Source organism: Protomyctophum parallelum, assembly GCF_964188405.1.
Source record: "Protomyctophum parallelum genome assembly, chromosome: 7".
Classification (NCBI taxonomy): Eukaryota; Metazoa; Chordata; class Actinopteri; order Myctophiformes; family Myctophidae; genus Protomyctophum; species Protomyctophum parallelum.
The window spans coordinates 19,034,535-19,054,896 of record NC_139705.1 but is presented as its reverse complement, the minus strand read 5'-3'; the positions used below and the strand labels follow the sequence as shown (position 1 = coordinate 19,054,896).

At 44.0% G+C, this 20,362-nt stretch overlaps 1 protein-coding gene across 1 annotated transcript; it reads left to right on the top strand.

Annotated features, from left to right (window-relative positions):
- Positions 1–505: 505 nt before the first annotated feature.
- Positions 506–20,242, top strand: LOC310861963 (uncharacterized protein; the record flags this gene model as incomplete). Its single annotated transcript, XM_083769699.1, has 24 exons — positions 506–514; positions 1,631–3,076; positions 3,359–3,493; positions 3,664–3,762; positions 3,990–4,227; positions 5,122–5,172; positions 5,706–5,794; positions 6,040–6,192; positions 7,072–7,227; positions 8,221–8,331; positions 8,545–8,674; positions 8,899–9,693; positions 10,585–10,629; positions 10,873–10,952; positions 11,263–11,375; positions 11,519–11,705; positions 12,945–13,029; positions 13,964–14,109; positions 15,309–15,399; positions 16,377–16,525; positions 16,872–16,957; positions 17,982–18,051; positions 18,567–18,685; positions 19,300–20,242. 24 exons carry the CDS (start codon positions 506–508, stop codon positions 19,580–19,582), a joined length of 4,866 nt encoding a protein of 1,621 aa, XP_083625825.1. The 3' UTR covers positions 19,583–20,242.
- Positions 20,243–20,362: the final 120 nt, after the last annotated feature.

Sequence of the window (20,362 nt, the reverse complement as noted above, 5' to 3'; positions counted from 1 at the left end):
AAAATCCTATGGGGTTAACATTAGCCTACAGGCTGTTTTGGCGTTGTCAGTCAGACGGAATACGAATAGACTAACAGCTGACCGCTGTAGTTATTTTGGTTAGGTTTATAATATGCCTGATCTACAAAGATCGTAGATCTGCTCGGCGAGCAACACCACAGTACGACGATTTATAAATGAACGATTATTTGACCAACGGCTACATTTGGCGCTACTATAGGCTACAACCGCTACATCACCGTTGTTGAGTTTATACAAACTATTTTGTTTACAGTTCTGTTCCGACATGTAAAACGTTTTTTGTGTCTTCTCGATCGAATGTTTCGCAATGAGAATTATTTTAAGAAGGAGGGGGACCATCGGGCCTGGTGGTGTCACGTTACAAGCGATGGAGGACACGCCCGGCCGCACGCGACACTAACCATTGGCTAGAGTCTCGCGGGTCTACCGTGCTATTTTAAATGCCCCTCCCCTGACTGAGAAATGAGAATCAATGAAAGAAGAAATGGAGAGGGTAAGACGAGGGGCTGTTTTCCGAGCGATATTTTAAATTATTTTGACAATAAATGTGTCTAAATAAATAGGCCAATACGGATAGATAGTTGTTATGAGTAACTAATACATATTGTTGTTGCAGGTAGTTGACTTGATACGTTGTCGCCAATCGCGCGAATGCGCTTGTGCCAGTGTAATAACATTGTAGCTATCGACAATAAGTAGGCATTGTTTGAATCTGCCTCTACTGTAGAGGGCGCGCAACGTTGCGCGCGTTTACTAACATTGTTTGTTCTCATTGGTAAACATTGGTTAAACATTATCCATGAAGTGATTGTTGTGAACATTTGTAAGTTATCCTATGTAGGCTTAACTTGTTGCTGAGCGTATTTACATTTCCGTTGTAGTTGCACGGATGATCATGTCTGTGAGCTTTTCAACCGGCTAGGCTGAACTATCCCGCTCTGGTCCGTAGCGATTAGCAAATCCTTCTAATCTAACGCTATGGACCAGAGCTAAACGTTATCTGTATGCTAGAGCCCTAGATAAATGTCTGCCCCAAATGTTGGGAGTATTATCAACACATGCAACACTTTTATTGCAGTTAGTGTGTGTGTGTGTGTGTGTGTGTGTGTGTGTGTGTGTGTGTGTTTAAGTTTAAGTAAGACACTTTGACTAGATGATTGCTATGCTATTCCACACACACTGTTAACTACACACTAATTTCCACCCACACATTAGACTGGGTTCAATTCATTTGGCCAGTTTCGGAACTTCATGGTATTAACTGGTCTAGACTAGAGTGGATATGCAGGCAAATTATTGGATACTGGAGTAATAGGTGGACTCTAGACTGGATGGCACGGCACTGGTTAAAATGGAATGGAAACCAGGCTTTACACACACGCACATATGCATGGCTTGCATGCACAGAATGAGACTCTGACTGGTTGAGAGACAGGTACATCTGTCTGTCAGTGTGTCCTTTGGTTGGAAAAGAGTGTAGCACTGATTTGCTGTAATATAGTAACAGTATGAACAGTAATACCACATTTATGTCAAGTGTATGAATGCAATGGCTGTGAACATAACTGTTGTGATTATTATTGTTTGACATGATTTCATTGTACCACAGTTTACGCAGGTGAAAACAGAGGATGGCGTGAAGGGAGAAAACAACACAACACCTAAGAATAGATATTTGATCATATCTTCTGACGATGAGGGGGCGGTGGTGGAGGTGGTGGAGATGGAGACAGCTGAGCAGGTGACGCCAGCGACGGAGACGATGCACACAGAGGAGAGAACGGATAATGAAGCAATGCAACTGGACGAGAAGGAGGAGCAGGCGGGAAGTGCCTTACAACACGTACAATACAGCAGCAGTTTGAGCCGCTTCATATTGAAGTACTTTTCGAACTGTTCCGGCGCCTCTAGGGCCGGCGGGGTGATGGTTCCATCGTTCACGAGCATCATGGGCCCTCAGTACCCTGCGGACATCACCATGGCCTGCGAAAAGTCACCCTACAGCCTCTACATGTACAGAAAGGCAGACCTAGGGGAAGGGCAGACTACGACGGTCCTTATGATTGGCTACTTTGATGAAAGGACAGGGGTCAAGGTGTTGAGACTGCTGGACTCCCTTGACGATGACGAAGACGCGAACGCGGGTACCAAGGCACATGCGAATAAGGCCAAGGGGGCGCATCCACTGATCCGAACTCTGAACAAGTTCCGTCTTTGTCTCTCCAACCTGGCTGTTTTCTACACTAACTCCCCAGACCCAGAGGACTCTCGTGAAGTCGTGGCCCAGCTGCGGTCCTTCAGCCCTAAGCTGGTGGTGCTCTGTGGTCTGCGGGACCTCGCAACGAGAGCCTGCCACTCGGGAGTCACAGCATCCTTCAGCCACATCGCCAAGCTGATTGTCGACATCCATCGCCACTTCGCCTTGTGCAATCCCACCAACGACAACTTGAAAGAGATGTTGGTCAAATTAGCCAACACAGAGCCCCACAACCCCTCCATCCCCATCTCCTCTCAGTGTCTTTACCTCCGCAGGGCTGCACATAAGATGTCCATCCATTGGAAGGACCTGGCAGAATACTTCCAGTACCTGGACTCATCAATGGACTCCCTGAAGATTGCTGCCCGAATGAGCAACCCCAGTTACAGGATAGGGCTTGTCTTTCTCTCCCGGATCCTGGAGCCACTATCTGATTTCCAGAAAGAGAGAACTGCGGATGCGGTCTGTGAACTCCGGCGGGCCTCTTACCTGGTGCGCATCTATGCCAGGCACCTTCTACAGGCCCCAGGGGTAGAGAACTTTATCCGCAGGCGTGACACCTCAATCCTCACCTCCCAAAGCATGCTGCTCCCCTTGACCAAGGACAACTTCCTGCACTTTGCAAAAGACCTGACAGAGAATCTGGGAAAGAAGGCAGAGCAGGATTTCATGAATGCATCAATGACATTCTTCCAGGCTGTGTTGAAGACCTTAGCAGAGAGCATGCCAGAGCAACTGGGAGATGTGGCGCTGAGAAGCATTACCACTCTAGTCAAACCCACCATGGACAAAAAGGATGTAAGGCAACACTTTTGTTCTTAGAATCTCTTTTCTGGTCTGTTATGGTCTTTGCCTGTCTTTCTAGTTTCTAGTTATATAGAGACAGTTACAGCATACCGTATATATTATATGGAATCGAACTGTAACTCACTATGATTTGTTTCTGAAGTGATCAGATATCGCTGGGCCATTGCTTACAAAAAGGTAGCATATTGAAGGGAAAGTTGTGTCTTAAATATTCAGCAATGGATGCTAGGAAGCAGATCCTCCTAATGTGACATCTCACCGTTTCCCCTGTAGTTTTACAAGATTTCCTCCATGATGTCAGACCTCTGTGTTAAGCTGGATATATGCGACGCCGCCCGGTCAATGATACTTGCCAAGGAGTACTGTAGCAGATCACCCAGCACAGGAGGGCTTAATGCATGGTCAAAGGTAATGTGGTGATTATATACTGTATGTGTGTACACGCATGCACGCGCACACACACACACACACACACACACACACACACACACACACACACACACACACACACACATTGCATGCTGTCTGGTATATAGTACCATGCATGATACATATTCTTCTCTTCATTGTGGGTGTAGGTGTTGAGGAAAACAAAGCAGGACTCTCCTCTGCGTAAGCTCTTCCTCATTCTGCTGGCCCTGCCTAGCTCTCTGCGTTGGAACCAGCTGCTCACCGAGGTCTGTTACAAAAACAAACTCGGATCAGAATGTATTTTATTAAATGTATATATTATTTTATCTTTGACTTTTACATAATAACATTGTCAATGGTTTAAACGTTTTATCTTGAACCGGGGACAATGCCGCCAACACAACTCTGCGCTCATGCATCTCTGTATGTATGTGTGTGTGTGTGTGTGTGTGTGTGTGTCTCTCTCTCTCTCTCCATCCTTTCTCACCTCCAGGCTTTCTCCTGTAGCTCAGGGACCAACCCTGACCCTGTTGGACAAGAACGCAGAGAGGACAACAAGGAAGATGATGCAGCCGGTGTGACAGATGACAGCGAGAATTGGGGAGATGGTGGTTCGACAGATGGGGGTGAGACTTGGTCGCACCGGAAGAGACTCTCAGGGCCATCCCGGACCAGGCAGGAAAAAAAGACAGTGGACCTAAATATAGTGTACCATTCAGCAGACTCCTCCGGTAACTGGTCTATATACCCTATTACTTTCCTGTCTCCTATTTTCTATTCCCTGTTCCCTATAGCCTAATCCAGGACCCCCAGGGTTCCTTAAGGGGTTGTAGATATACCTTTAAAGGTCAGTAACTATGAGAGCATACCTATTTGTACACTCTCAAAGTTATACAATTAAAAGGTTTGAGAACCACAGCCCTATACTTTCACCCTCCTATTTCCTTTCTGTTTCTTATATATCCCACTACATTCCTTCTGTTCCCGGTTCCCTATTTTATATTATTTTATGTCCCATGGGAACAGACTATTTATTCCCTTTTGTTTCCTATTTCCTAGTCCCTATTCCTTCCTTTTTTCCTATTTCCTATTCTTTCTATACATTCGCAATTGCCTATTCTTCTTTATTATTTCTTGGTCTTATGGCTAATGTATTCAATATGAGCAGCACACCCAAAATCCCTGCATGTGTAATATAGTCGGTCACTCAGTCAACAAAGTGTTTCTGATTGGAGGACAGGAGCATTTTGGTGTAAAAAGACATGACATGTCTATCCAGTGTAAGTGTCTTTCAGCCAAGCCCTGCCTCCCTCCCACTTAATAGTTTAATATTTTCTTATTTCTTATTATTACTAGTCTTATTACGTTTGAAATGTACTAGGTATTTGTATGCTATGTCCTGTATGTCAGTCCTGTTTCTATTGTTTGATGTTTGAGTTTTGCTAAATCTGGTATTTTTTTTTTTTTTTTTAATGTAATGTTCATCAATATACACTGTCCCGACCAAATAAACGAATAAAGTAAAACTGTTGCCCGGCAGAAGAGCCCTATGGTTAGGCAGTATATTGATTGTGAGGACGACCATGAGGATTATTATTGACCACAGTATATGTTTTCTGTTTCAGATGTGGAAATCACAGGGTCGACTCCTTCCAGAATAAAAGCCATGACTAACAGTAAGAACACTCTACTTTCTAACTTTCTCACTTGCTTAACACATTTTGGGCGGGAACCCCTTTTGGTGTTTTAAACATTATGTTATAATTTAGCTATTGAAAAATAGCAGATCTACAAGCTCATAGCTGCTATTTTTGAGAAATCGTGAAAATGTGGCACAAATCTTTGAACATGTATTTGAGCCAACGTTTTTAACTCAAATTAATTACATATATTTTTGGGGGTCCTTGACATGAAAATGTTTGAGAACCACTGACATAGAAACATGGGGTTAAACTGTCAGGATTTAGAAGACATTTGTAGAATCGTCCTCAGATCAAAATGGGTAAATCTCTTTCTCACCAACTCTTACAATAACCTTGCTAAACAGACAAAACAGTCGTGTAGAATGTGTTCACAGCTATAAAAAAAAAGCCATAGGCACCGTTCAGGAGTCAAACTCCAGTTTCCGCAGTGGTGTGCAGTACTACTGTAGATGCACTCTTTTTTAAAATTGTTCTATTTCCACTTTTCTTTCCTATCTCTCTTCTAGGTAACGGCTATATAGTGCTTGATAGTGATGGTGATGCTGATGATGAAGATGCAGTTGACCCATCGAAACACAATGTCGCTCCAACAAAGGTAAATCTACATCTGCTCACGAATGCGGTCGTGACAACTGCAACGTATGACCTATAAAACAGCCCTGGCTAGGCAAACACAGCCCGGTGGAGATATGCGCTCTGCCGAGAGCCCCTCTCTAGTGTGTATATTTGTCCACTTTTATCTTTCTGTGCGCACCCACCCCCACCCACTGCATTGTTGTGTTCATATGAATACGTGTGTGTGTGTGTGTGTGTGTGTGTGTGTGTGTGTGTGTGTCCTAGTCCTCCACAGGTCCTCCACAGGTCCTCCGAGGTCCTCCAAAGGTCCTCCGAGGTCCTGCACAGGTCCACCGGGCTGCCATCAGTCTCAAGTCTACCGTCTCTCGTGCATCTAAGTCAACCCAAGAGGGAAAGCCTAAGCCCTCTTGTTATCAGGTACGGGAACTTTGACACGTTCAAGCTGCTGTTTATCTCATTTCACATCCATAGACCTCTGAGTAAAATGTAATTTATGGACAGACGAGAATGAGACACACTGACAACAAAGACAGTATGGTTGTGATGTGGCATTCATACGGGCAGATGCAAAGATACAGTCTACCGTTCATTGTCAATGGAAGGACATTTGTATAGCTGCTGCAAATGATACAAAGCTACACATTCAAGCTGAGCTGCGTTCAACTTCCAGATGCAATGCTACAAAGCTACATGCTGGATTGTTGTTGTTTTTTCTCAATCTCACCCGCTGGCCGCCGCACCTCCGATACACGGCACTACAGATTCACGCTTGATGACGTCAATGACCGTGTGAGCAACAGATATACAAAAGCGACAAAGCAACAAATATGATGTGATCTTTGCATCTTTGCATATGCCTCATGTGAACGCACCATTAGGGTTCACATGAATGAATGAATTAATAAATGTATAAAAGAGTTGCGACGAAGAACCGTTTAAGTCCATACTAATTATCCATAATGTATACATTATAGTTAAGGGGTCAGGACAGATGGGACTTTCGGGGGAGCAGTTAGACTAAATTATGGACCTAAATGTTTCTTCGGCTCAACTCTTCATATTGGTTTGGTCATGTTTTTATTTGTGGAATGCGTTCATGGTTCAAAACTTTTTTGTTACGGCAAAGAAGAAAAGTCAATTATGAAATTGATTTCTGTGGTTCATTTTATGAAACAAATACTGACCAATGGTCATTATTTATTGTTCATAATGGTCATAGGTGTGTGGGTCACTCCTGGAAAATAATCTCTCATAAAGTGTGGGAACCCTGATTATTGTTGTCTTGTTCTTCGTCAGGATGGTTTTGATCACTTGGAGCATGACCTGGTGTGGGGCTTAAAAGACAGCATCACTCTGTGGCCTGGACTGATCAAGGCCTGGCCTGATCACGCCCTGCCTGCTGTACCAGGACAGAGGCTGGTGCAGTGGTACGGAAGCAGAATGTACACCAAGGTGAGAGCTGGAGGTTTTTCCACACATTTCAACCACTTTAGCCCTATCACTCCCTACATTGTCATAAACGAAACAGTGGTTCTGCATACTGATGGTTTATCAAGCTCTCTAACAGCTCCAAAGACCCATCATTGAACTATATAAAACAAAGCATAAATAAACACTCATATTAACGTCAAACCATGAACACAACACAAATGTGAAACAAAAGAAAATACAAATCACAAACAAAACTTGCTGGCTGCATATTGACTTATGGGAATTAAGGGAATGAATCCTAGGTGCCCAAGGCAGACTCACAGCAACACAAACTGCAATATAGAATGATACGATTAACACAATATTCAAACCTTCTCTGTCTTTCACGTTCAAACGCTTGTGAATGAGTGGAAGTGTTGTTGTTGCACACTTGTGTGTCTCTAGTTAAATATCACTATTTAAAGGTTCCGGCACAATAAACATAATTACTACTTCCCGTAACTCAAATAACATGGGAAAGCCAAATTCAGGGCAAATAAATAATATAACAATAAAGAAAACAAATATAACCAAAATTAGACCTTATCCCATTCTGGGCAGGAACCCCTTTTGGTGTTCTAACCCTTCTGGACGGGAACCCCTCTTGGGGTTCTGTACAGTATGTAGGCTACAGTATTCAAAAATGTAAGCATTTTGATGCTGCTATCTAATATATAGATATTGGTTACCATCCGGCCACTCTACCCCAGACCACCGCCTGCCCATAGAGTGCAGATATACAATGTACAGTGGCACCCTGGAGTGAATGGAAATTCAGTGGCCCTCTCCATCATCAAAGTTGCCCACCCACCCCTGCTCTGAGTCTAGAGGGATCTGTGTCAGGAGACCTTGTGAACACAATGCATAGTTGTGTCAGACTTCAAGACAAACTTGATTGATTACGTGATTAATTAGAGCCAATTGGAATGTAGCAAAAGCAGTTTGCAGTCTATTTACATCACTGTCTCGTTTCAGCAACTCGGTGCTGCCTCTCTGAGGCCCTTCACCGCCTTCACCGAGTGCTTCAATGTCAAGTACTTTGAAAACCAGCCCAAGTACAAAGAAGCTATACACGTGTCACTGCAGGTGTGTATTATAGCCATTGCACGTATGTATTATAATCGCTGTATGTGTGTGTAGAGTTGTAGCATATGATTGCATATAACATAGATGGAATATATAAGACGTGTACATCTAATCTCTGTCTGTGTGTGTGTGTGTGTGTGTGTGTGTGTGTGTGTGTGTGTGTGTGTGTGTGTGTGTGTGTGTGTGTGTGTGTGTGTGTGTGTGTGTTGTCAGTTCATGGCTTATCGCTGCAAGAAGCCGTTTGCAGCTACTGATGGCGAAAATCTGGCAGATCACCTGAAGCTCTTGTTGGAGTGGGCCTTCAACAACTTCGATGACGAACAGGAAAAAAACACAGATGATGGTAGATTGGATTTTCATTAACCTATGATTATTCTATAACCTAATCTGTTATAGTATATTGTTACAGTGAGCTAAGCATGAAAATAGATTAATAAAATAAAATTTGGGGTGTGCGGAACTTAAAGCATAATTAAATATTTGCTTAAAAAAAGGGGGAAAAAGAACAGATGGGCGTATTCATCCCTCAGTGAACACATCTGTATTTGTTCTTTATCACCCCCCCAGGTGTCACCAACAAAAACATGCGGCCGAATCCCCCAAAATGTCTTGTCAATGAGTCCTCCTCCTCCTCCAACAACCACCCATCCCACACCAGCACTGACTGGAAGAACAAGGACAAGGAAAGAATCATCAGAGGACTAAAGGAAGTGTCAGTCTGCCTGAAAAAACTGTCCATCATTCCAGACACGTTATCCCGCGGGCCGGATGAGAGCATGGAGACGGGGAGGAAAAGAGAAACGGGAGGAACGGGGCGCGGGGGAGAAGGCAGCGAGGTAGACGTTGACGTAACGGAAGATTCACATTCGGGGGTAGACGACAAAGTAAAGAAATTTCCAACTTCGGGTAAAAAGATGTCTCAAGTGGATTCGGAGTCGGAGGAAGACGACAAAATAAAGAAAGTTCCAAGTTCGGGTAAAAAGATGCCTCGAATGGATTCAGAGTCGGAGGAAGACGACAAAATAAAGAAAGTCGTGAGTTTTGGGAGAAAGATGTTCCGAGGGGAAAGCAAGAGGACCAGGAGCAGAGCGCGGACGACGACAGGCCTCAGGACGGCGTCGGGGTGGAAGAAACCGCGGAAGCAGAGCCCCTCGTCTTCTGAGAACGAGGAGGAGGATGCGTCTCCAGACTGGAGACCGAAAAGCAAGATGCCATGGAAGAGCAAGGGGAAGGGGGGCGCTCTCAGCTCTTGGTTCTACAATGATCGGGATGAAAACTGGAAGAAATCCTACAGCTACCAAGTGTACAAGACAGCCGACACGTCCAGCGGCGACTATGTACAGCCTGACCAGATACGCAGAGGTGTGTGTTCATGTTCACTCCAAGTTGTGTCAGGTACCCTTGGGCAGTCACCAAGTCGTCATAATAATAATAATAATAATAAAACTCATAGATAAAATTGATTATAGAGGGTATGCGCATGCATAAAGTGACTTGGCAAAGTGAGTTTAATGCCATTTAAAGTCGTTTAATACAATCAGGATGTATGGGCTGTCAAGGCCAGATTAGTAGTTTTGCAGTTGCGGTTCTGCGTTCATCCCCCGGGTCGCAGACATTATTCTCTATGGAGAATAACATTAGGTCATCTTAATATATAGTCTCATATAAGCATTGTGGTCCAAAAATAAGCGAAACGGTCTCTGCGATATTGTCTGAAGGTGGCTCCGGAAGCCACAGGTGAGCCTTAACCGGCCACGCATGTCGGACTAACGTAGGCCCCCCCTCCTGGGAGGTGGCTCTGTATCGGTTACGATAGTCAGTCACTCATATTGATCTGTTTCTAATGAAAGGTTTACTGATTCGGCGGCATTAACATTAGCGTTTTCTCGCCGTCAGTTCATGCTTCATATCCGTATGAGTCAAACCGCCGGGATCATTTGTTTATTTTTGGAACATCGTTCTTATTTGACGTGATATAAAAAAGTCTATGGGAATTCAGAACGGTGGAAAAAAAACACGACCCATGGCGGTAGCATGTGTGAAGTCAGACTTCGGTGCTCTATAGGCCTTCTCCATCCCCCTCTCCTTCACTTTCTCTCCCCTCCCTCGCTGTCTGTCTCTCTCTCTGTGACCCTCTGTCTCTCTCTCGCCGCTGAGTGAGCTCTGGTCTGCCCCCCCCCCCCCCCCCCAGCATTATAATTAAAATTTTGTAGATAAGTACAATTAATCCAACTATGTTCTTTCTTCTTCCAGCGACCACTATTCGCAGGATCATGGAGACAAACCTGGACATCGAAGGTGTGAGCAAGAAAATATTCATTAATGGACTATTGTTGTGATGTTGTAAAGAGTTATTGTATTGCCACTTGTCAGGCTTATAGAAACCACCTTGTATGTTCATGTATCATTTTTGTCAGGAACAGGAAAATAGAATGTGTTCCAATGCATCCTATATGTACAAACACTTTTCAGAATATACTGTTTAGTAGTGTTACATGATAAAACCTTTGACTCATTGACTCATTCACACTCCTCCCACAGAATACTGTCTGTGTTGTGGAACTACAGACGTGGACATACCCCATCCTCTGTTTAAGGGTGGCCTCTGTCGGGCGTGCAAAGTAAGGAAATCTCTCCTGATAAAAGTCAGACAACAATTTTAACTATGCGGTCAACAATGTATTGATGGCACTTAAAGTACTTTACATGAGCTTCCATCTGAGCATTAAAAATGTTATATGCTGTATATGTTATGGTATATAGCCCGAAGAGGGCAAGAAGCATCATGCCTGATATCATGTAAATTTAAATGCATTATGAATACTTGGGGGAACTGAGTCAAAGCAGCCTTTTGTTTTTTTATTATACACATTTCTTTCCCATGCCAATCCTCTAAAAGTGAGTCCTGTTCCTTCACTGTGTGTCCACCAGGATAACTTCTCAGAGACTACGCATTGTTACGATGTTGATGGTTACCAGTCATACTGCACCATCTGCTGCTATGGAAAGGAGGTCTTACTGTGTGGCCACGACAGCTGTTACAGGTCTGTCTGTTTGTCTGTTTGTATTTCTCTCTCTCTCTTTGGGCCTGTTAGTCTAGTCTTTCTCTTTGTCTGCTTTCTTTCACAATGTCTGTCCCCTCTCCTCCGGTTGAATGATTAAAAACTAATGAACCTTCTCTCTCCAGGTCCTACTGCGAAGACTGTCTGAACATCCTGGTGGGTCCGGGTTCGTACGCTTCGGTCCAGGCCCAAGAGCCATGGCACTGCTTCTTCTGCGAGGAACATCTCAGAGCCCACGGCGCCCTGGTCCCCAGGGAGGACTGGAGTGTACGATTTCAGGCGCTCTTTGCCAACCAGAGCGCCATGGAGTTTGTACGTAACCAGCTGCTTGTAATCATACTATAATTCAGTCAATGTCTGTCTGTGTGTGTCAGAAACACCGCCATATCTCCTCACCGCCTGCACCAATCGCTCCCACTTTTCACACAGGCATTGACCATAATAATATGGAGGTCTTAACGAAGCCCTTTTTCGATTTGACACATTAATGATTAATAATGAATTTATTAGTAAATTAAAAAAGCGAAAACGCACCCAGGGCGCAGTACCCCCCGCAGCCACAAGGGTACTGCGCCCGTCTCACAACGGGTAAGGGCTAGTGTATATAATTTAAGGGCACTGCATGCGTTATGTGCCATACTGGTGAAATTCCTCACAGTCAGGTGAGCGTTAAAGTGTATCAGGGGCCCCCCCTGATGTGATGTCTACTAGCCTGGGTAAACCCACTCCCCCTGCTGGACAACATTTCATGCTGCCAGGAGGGGTGAGTCTGGCTAAATGGTAATACAAAGTCCTTAAGATTGTATCAGCTTTGGTACGAGCCAATCCGCGACCGAGCTCAGGGCTCTGTGATTGACAGCGCACGTTGGCCAATCAGGAACGATTTGAGCAGTTGATGACGTGTGAACTCCTCGACTCATTCACAACAACAAACATGGGAATGAGGAAGTAGGAACGGAACGCGTTTAGATGACGCCTCTTGTTTTGATATACGCTGATTGGCTGAAGGGGTTGTCCGTCAACGCTACTCTCCCGCCCCACGGCTAAACAGCCACACAGGCGATTATGCCAGACTCACCCCTCCTGGCAGAATGAAATGTTGTCCAGCAGGGGGAGTGGGTTTACCCAGGCTAATGTCTACAGCCTCCTTAACCTCATGAACTGTGGCATCTGCCATAGTAGTCAACAATATAGTCTCCACTTGTCTGTCTATTTTTTATTACTTCCTCCAGCGTATTATTATTGAAATAATCACTTTACGGCAGTGGCGGACTGTACTGAAATAAACCGGGCCTTCTATACCGTCCAGGATGGTCATGGAACGGCCGTGCGCACGCACGCACACAGTGCACACACACACACACACACACACACACACACACACAAAGGTCAACAACGGCGTAACAATGTTATAATACTGGTAGTCTGGAACAATAACAGACTCTGACTGTACGGTATATTCCGAAATGCTTTACCTGAACCCGAAGAGGAGGTTATGTTCGAGCTGAAACACTAAACATGTTGTTATTGTATGCCCTCTGTTCACTATAGGAGCCTCATCGGATGTACCCATCCATCCCGGCCAACCTCCGCAGACCCATCAGAGTTCTGTCTCTGTTTGACGGCATATCAACAGGTACAGATACAATTCAAGACTAAATCCGTTCAAGGAAGGAACATATAGTCTCAGTATTTCTGGATTCAAGTCTAATGTATGTTGTTGGTTTACACTTGTATGCAGGCAGCATACACACACAGTGGTGTGTTCTAGGTTTTTTCAGAAGGTGTACCATAATTATTCCCTGCACGACATGCACGCGTTGGCGCGTATACACAAATCCACAGAGAGGTGTCCTGCACGCAGCCATGTTATTTCCCTTAGGTGGCTGCAGTGAAAAACACAGCAGCTACAGCTAGAGTGAATGGGAAAGTGACAGCTGTTCGTCTGCTCAAGTTACTCTTTTACCTGCACTTTTTACTAACACTAACTTTACAAAGATGCCCAGAATATCGGGACAAACCTGTTTAGTGTTATGGCTGCTCCAACAGTAGTGACAAAGTTCAACTTCGGAATGGCAAATACATCTACGAGACGATGCACCTACGAGGCTATACGAGCACCCGCCTGAATTTCGTTGCGCATTAAGTAGTGCAATTACGGTTAAAAGGCTGCTCAGCAGTCCCGCGGTGGCTCAGACGAAGCAGTGAGCTTTGTCGAGGGCCGCTGAGGAGCAACGATGTGTGTGGTGTATGTCTAACCTGTTCGCTGTGTCTCTGTGTACATGTGGGGCGACTGTGGCTGTGGCTCAAGAGGTAGAGCAGGTCGTCCAATGATCCATGGGTCGGCGGTTCGAATCCCGGCTCCTCCCGTCTACATGTCGAAGTGTCCTTGGGCAAGACACTGAACCCCCAATTGCTCCCGATGTGCTGGTTGGTACCTTGCATGGCTTCCGCCGCAATCGGTGTATGAATGGGTGAATGTAATGCACAATCTATGTAAAGCGCCTTGGATAAAGGCGCTATATAAATGCACCATTTACCATTTTATTTACCATGCGTTACGCATCCAGGGATCGTAGTGCTACACGCGCTTGGAATCAAGGTGGAGCTGTACGTGGCTTCGGAGATCGACGAGGACTGCCTTGCAGTATCAGAAGTCAACCATGGGGCGAAGATCACACACGTGGACGATGTCAGATACCTAACCAAGGAAAATGTATGTGAACTAACTACAGGTTTTACCAGCTCAGTGTGAGTGTTAGAGTGTCCGTGCTTAGAGTGGGAGGACGGGGGTTAAATCCTCGGCTTTGTCAAATCAAAGACTATAAAAATGGTACCCGGTATCATCATTCATCAAGGGTTGGAATCGGGGTACGTCCTCCTATGCCCAGCATTTCGGGTTTGTGTAAACACAAACTTTGGCTTGTGATTGGCTGATCACCCCATAGCGATGATTTGATTGGCGGGAGCACATATACATATTGAAGATAAAAGTGAGGGCAGAAAAGTGAAGACGGAAAAGTGAGGACGCAAATTGTGATTAGCCAGAATGAGCTGATGTGCAATAAGAGTGCGCCTCACTTCACACAGGTGTGATTTGTTTGTTCCTATACACACACAAACAAAACACATCTAGACTATACACGTAAGTGGGCAGCTACACGTGAAAAGAAATACAAACAAGTAGTGTCTACAAGGCTACAAACTCTAGCTTGGGTGCCCAATCTATTGAAGGTGACAGACCGTTCTAGCGTTTTAGTCCTCCCTACTCCCAAAAATTCCAAATATTCATCTCGGCCTCTCGCTCACTTACACTCGGTCATTCCAGCTCCAGCATGGTGGTGTTATGGTGAAAATGGTGACCTGCCGAAATATGTGACCATCCCTTCTGGCTCCAAAACTGTGGAATGCACTTCCCATTGCAGTCAGAACTGCAGCATCACTCCCAATCTTCCGCCGTAGTCTGAAAACCCACCTTTGGCCCATAGCACTTACCCCACCCCCTTAGATAGCATTTCTGTAGACAGCACTATAATTGCATTGTATGTAGTCATAGCACGTCATAGTACATATGTATAGCATAGTAGTATAGATGTATAGTTTATATGTATAGTTTCATTATATAGATATTCCACTGTTACTTTCTTAGCTTACGCATGTTTCATGATAAATGTTTTTATGTGATGTATTTCCATGCTTTTTTGTTCTTGCTTAATGTAAGTCGCTCTGGATTAAGAGCATGCTGGCGTGACCGAGTGTGAGTGGGCGAGTGGCAGAGATTTGGGGTATTGGAATTCAGCTATAGGTTTGCTTAAAGCTGGTTCCAACTTCCAACTTCCACCTGGACATTCTACAGTTCTACTGTGTTTAGCCGAATGCAGATCAAGCTAACCCATCTTCTTATCTCTTATCCAGCTTAAAGAATGGGGTCCATTTGATTTGCTGATAGGTGGCAGTCCATGTAATGACCTCTCCATCGTCAACCCAATAAGAAAGGGCCTCTATGGTATGTACATGTACAGTAAATGATCCGTCTTTGTTTTTTATTGCAATACTTCATCTAAAGTAGCTACAGTACACAATAGGTGTAGTTCAGTTCAGTTGATTTATTTCCATCTCTTTTGGACGACAAGGTATGTGCGTTTGTGCATTGGTGCAGTTTGGTCAAGACATAATCAGAAAAAAGGAAAAGGAAAGTCCAAGGCACAAGTTGTCATTAGACATGATAGACTAGAGAGTCCAATTAAGATGGGCAATGCTTACCGGGCCCTACCCCTGGCTAATTTAGCAAAGAATAGAAATAAATGAATAAAGATTACAGTAGTGTGTACGTATCACAACGTTATGTTGTTGTAATTATTTCATCTCATCTGCAGAGGGCTCACCCTCCCCAATAGAGTTCTACAGGGATGGTAGTCCCACATAGGCGACTGATACCTCTGGGGAAATCTAAATGTGCTCGAACAGTGAGAATGATAATGGCCGCTAAACAATCACACGCCCAATGCTTTGAAAAGCAGATCAAATCACTGTCCCAATATGAATGACCTGACCGCCGTAAAGTATTTGCATTGGTTCTGCAATGCAGTTATTGTCTTACATTTATGAATAGTTCCCACACAGTTTTTAGCCAAGACATTGAATCTAGTACTTATCTGTAGGCGAAGATCTCTGATCGTCTGGCTACGCGAGACTACTTTTAAGTTACCTCTGCCATGGGTTCCCCTTCCAACTGCATATTTGCAATGGAATTTGGATTTAATTAAATTAAATTAGTAAAATGAGCTCTGTAGTAAAGATTAAAGAATGACCTATGTTATGATATTTTCACGTTTTTGTATTTGCCACAGATCGACACGCATTTTATGATTTATTCTCTCCAATGTAGATATTGTTGTGCCGATTCCCCTGAACAATTAATTGTATAATGTATACTGGTGTAACTCTCTTTCGTGTGGTGTAATTTCCAACCGTGTCCTGCAGAGGGCACTGGGAGGCTGTTCTTTGAGTACTACCGCATCCTCAACCAGTTGAAGCCTAAAGAAGAAGACCCCAGGCCATTCTTCTGGCTGTTCGAAAATGTTGTCTTCATGAACTTGCACGACAAACACAACATCTCCCGCTACCTAGAGGTTTGTTTTTATTCTCTTCTCTTCTCTTCTCTTCTCTTCTCTTCTCTTCTCTTCTCTTCTCTTCTCTTCTCTTCTCTTCTCTTCTCTTCTCTTCTCTTCTCTTCTCTTCTCTTCTCTTCTCTATATAACCACCTCTTTGTTTCACTACTCTCTTCTGCTGTGATTTACTATACTCAATCCCACTCCACTCTAACTTCATATTTATGCAACAAGTACACCATGCTCCTCCAAATCACAATATAACCTTTTAACCAGATAGGATATAGAGTAAAGGGCTAATTAAATAATTAGAAATATATTATATATATATATATATGTGACTCATCTGCATCTGATTGGTTGACAGTGTGACCCAGTGGTGGTGGATGCTGTTAAAGTCAGTCCTGCTGCCAGGAAGCGTTACTTCTGGGGGAACATCCCAGGCATGAACAGGTACAGTGTGAGTCTGAACAAAAGTGGTTACAATTGTACACTCTCAGAGTTACAGGTGGATAAATAAATTGTACTAGTGTAGGCTTGTTGCGGGTTACTGAAAATGTGTGAATGTGCTTTAAATGTAGTACTATCATTAACCCATTTTGACCTGGGAACGATTCTACAAATCCTTCAAAGTCCTGACGGTTTCCTGGAAAAACCCTCATGTTTCTACATGTCAGTAGTTTTCAAACATTTTCATGTCAAGAACCCCCAATTAAGATTATATGTAATTGGCCGCCGACCCTCATCTGAAAATATGTTGTTCCAGGGACCCCATCAGTAGCAAAGATTTGAGTTAAAAACTTTGGCTCTGAAAGAATATATATTCAAAGATTTGCGCCGCATTTTCACGATTTTTTCTAAAATAGCAGATCTACAAGCTTGAGTGCCGCGCTACGAGCTTGTGGATATGCTACAGTTTGTTTAACTGACTGACTGTGGACATCATATTCTAATCATTCTGATGATGGGTTCAAACATAGCAAAGCAATATGTTAACACAGGTGTGTTATCTCTATTCATGTACAACATGGTTTAGTAAAGGCTGGTGACTGGCTCTGCACTACCTACAAGTGAGTAATTAAGCCTTGCCGAGCCATGAGGCCCATAGGGCAGGAGCCTATCTCCTGTTTCTGTAAGGTGAGGGAGTTTGATGACGCTAGTATGTCGCAGGGGCTTAACCCAATCCAACCCTTGATGCTGAGTGCCAAGCAGGGAGGCACTGGGTCCCTTGTCTTTGATATGACTCGGCCGGGGATCGAACCCCATCCTCCCACTTTCAGGGAGGTTGAGGTAATCACAAGGCCACTTAGCTGGTGGCTACAAGTACACCATAAATGCCATAAGTTGCACACATAACTTTTTTGAAGCCCATGATGTCATCAATATTGGCCAGCAACTCTACATCTCCTCAACCCTCAAACACACCAACATTTCACTGTTTGTATATGAGCTTCTCTTGGTTTCTTGATTCTTACAGGCCCATGACACCCGCTCCAAATGACAAGGTGAACCTACAGGACTGTTTGGAGCTGAACAGAAAGGCCAAGGTCAGTGTATACTTTCAATACCGTTCGTTTCTGTTCTCACCTCGACTTGAGTCGCCATGTCGTTGGAAACCTTGTATGTCTAAAAATGTTACTTTTCAGGGAAAATATCCTGTGTTCCAATGGATCCAATGTAGTTATTGTAGATGGTATGCACCTGCATAAAGTGAGTGGCAAATCGAGTGAGTGGTAAAATGAGTTTAATAGCGAGAATAGCAGACCTACAAGCTCACAACGCATTGCATCACAATGCATTGTAAGCTTATAGATCAGCTATTTTCAATATATTTTCTTTGTGCGACACACATTTTGTAAAACAAAAAACGATAAAATATTGAGAAACAAGGTTTCTGCCCGACAGCGATGATATATTTCCAAATTATTGTGTAATGTGTTGTGTGTAATCACAGTCAAATATTTAATGTTGAGTTTACATTACAAATGGAACCACATGGTACTGAGGATTCACTGTGTACATTAAATTAATGTTTCCTTTTCCTTTATGTTGCTTTTCCCAGTTCAACAAGATCCGCACCATCACCTCCAATTCCAACTCTCTGAAGCAGGGAGCAGGTGGTCAGTTCCCTGTCATCGACAACGGCAAGGAAGACATTTTCTGGAGCACCGAAATAGAGCAGTAAGGATAACTCAACTCTACATATTGTTGCTGCTGTCGGACTGAAACCTTGTATCTGCATTGCCTGCTTTTAGCTTGAAGTATCTATTTACCAGCCTACTGCCAGTGGTAGCTGCGATCCCCCCCCCCCTCCCCCCCACACACACACATGGAAATCAAAATTGCATAAGCTATATAGAGACATACATTTCCTATTTATCCACATGCACATATAGGAACCTGAATATGGCATATATATGCAGCATGGGCTATATTCTGCATATACTTGCCATTATTACTATTTGGCATAATATGTTGATATATATAAAATAAAACCATAGCACCACCATTAGCCTTTTCATGTCGCGCACCCCCCTAGAAGGCGCTCGCGCACCACAAGGGGTGCACGCACCACAGTTTGGGAACCACTGCTCTATGCCATGTTATAGAGTATACATTAAGTATTACGGTAGTTAGAAGTAGAAGCCGTCAAGTAGAGTCTATGGTATGACGTGTCGCTCGTCGAAAATAGCCAATCTACACACTCAAAACGAGTCACGCTGTGAGCTACACCATTGTCCAACGAAGACTTAACCGATACCTCTCCCTCTCTCTTCCCCTCCAATTCTCTGCAGGATCTTCGGCTTCCCCAAGCACTACACAGACGTGAGGAACATGGCACGGCAACAGAGACAGAAGGTGCTGGGGAGGTCCTGGAGCGTTGCCGCCGTACGCCACCTCCTCGCTCCGTTGAAGGACTACTTTGAATGGGAGGAGCTTCCTATGACCACGACGACCACCGCCATCTCAACCTCCACCGCTGCTGCCTCCTCGTCCCACTCTTCCAACTCCACCTCTTCATCTTCCGCCGGCTCATCCTCTCCTGCCTCGCCGGACTCTGGAGTGCAGGCCAAGTAACTAAAGCAAGAAGATGTTTGTTCTGCTTTTTTGTTTGTTTTATTTCCGTGGGTGAAATGTACGCTGCTCTGATCCTGCCAACTTTCTATCCATTCAGACCCACCTATTCATCTCCTTCTACTCTGCTACAGTATATCTTGTTATTTTTCTATTATTCTTCACAAGGTTGATTGAGCCATTATGAAATTCAACCCATTTTGACAACGTGTGCTGTAGTGATGCGCTGACACCAGTATCTGGTTTGCATCATGAGTCTGGGGCATTGTCGTCCACTCTGTCCCTTCTTTTTTCAACACGGCCTTAGATTCTTTTCACATAACCTTCCTTCCATCCATTGTTTCTCAGGGAAATCATTGTAATGTGTTGCATATAGGAGCAAACATGTTTGAGTAATAGACTGAAACCTAAATTAATAATTAGGTTAATTAATTAATTAATGTGTCCTGGTTGTCCTTTTTGACAATGACATTTTAGGAACATGTTAAAGGACCCATTTCCACTTTGTTTACAATGTCCACCATTATTGATTTCCCAAGCTGGCATGGAATGGAAACAAGCCTGGTTTTTATCTAGCATCAGTATTATAATGGACATTGTGGTATTGCAGCTAAAACTGCTTTCAAAGTCCATAAAGAAATGACAAGGACTGGTTATATCAGAGTGGTGATTGAGGCTCAAACCATTAGAAATAAGAGACCTCCCAATCTCTAGTGTCTTTTCTAAACAATGAGAGAGTAGAGACCCTCTGATAATCTGAAAGGTCACCGGTTTGCCACCCCG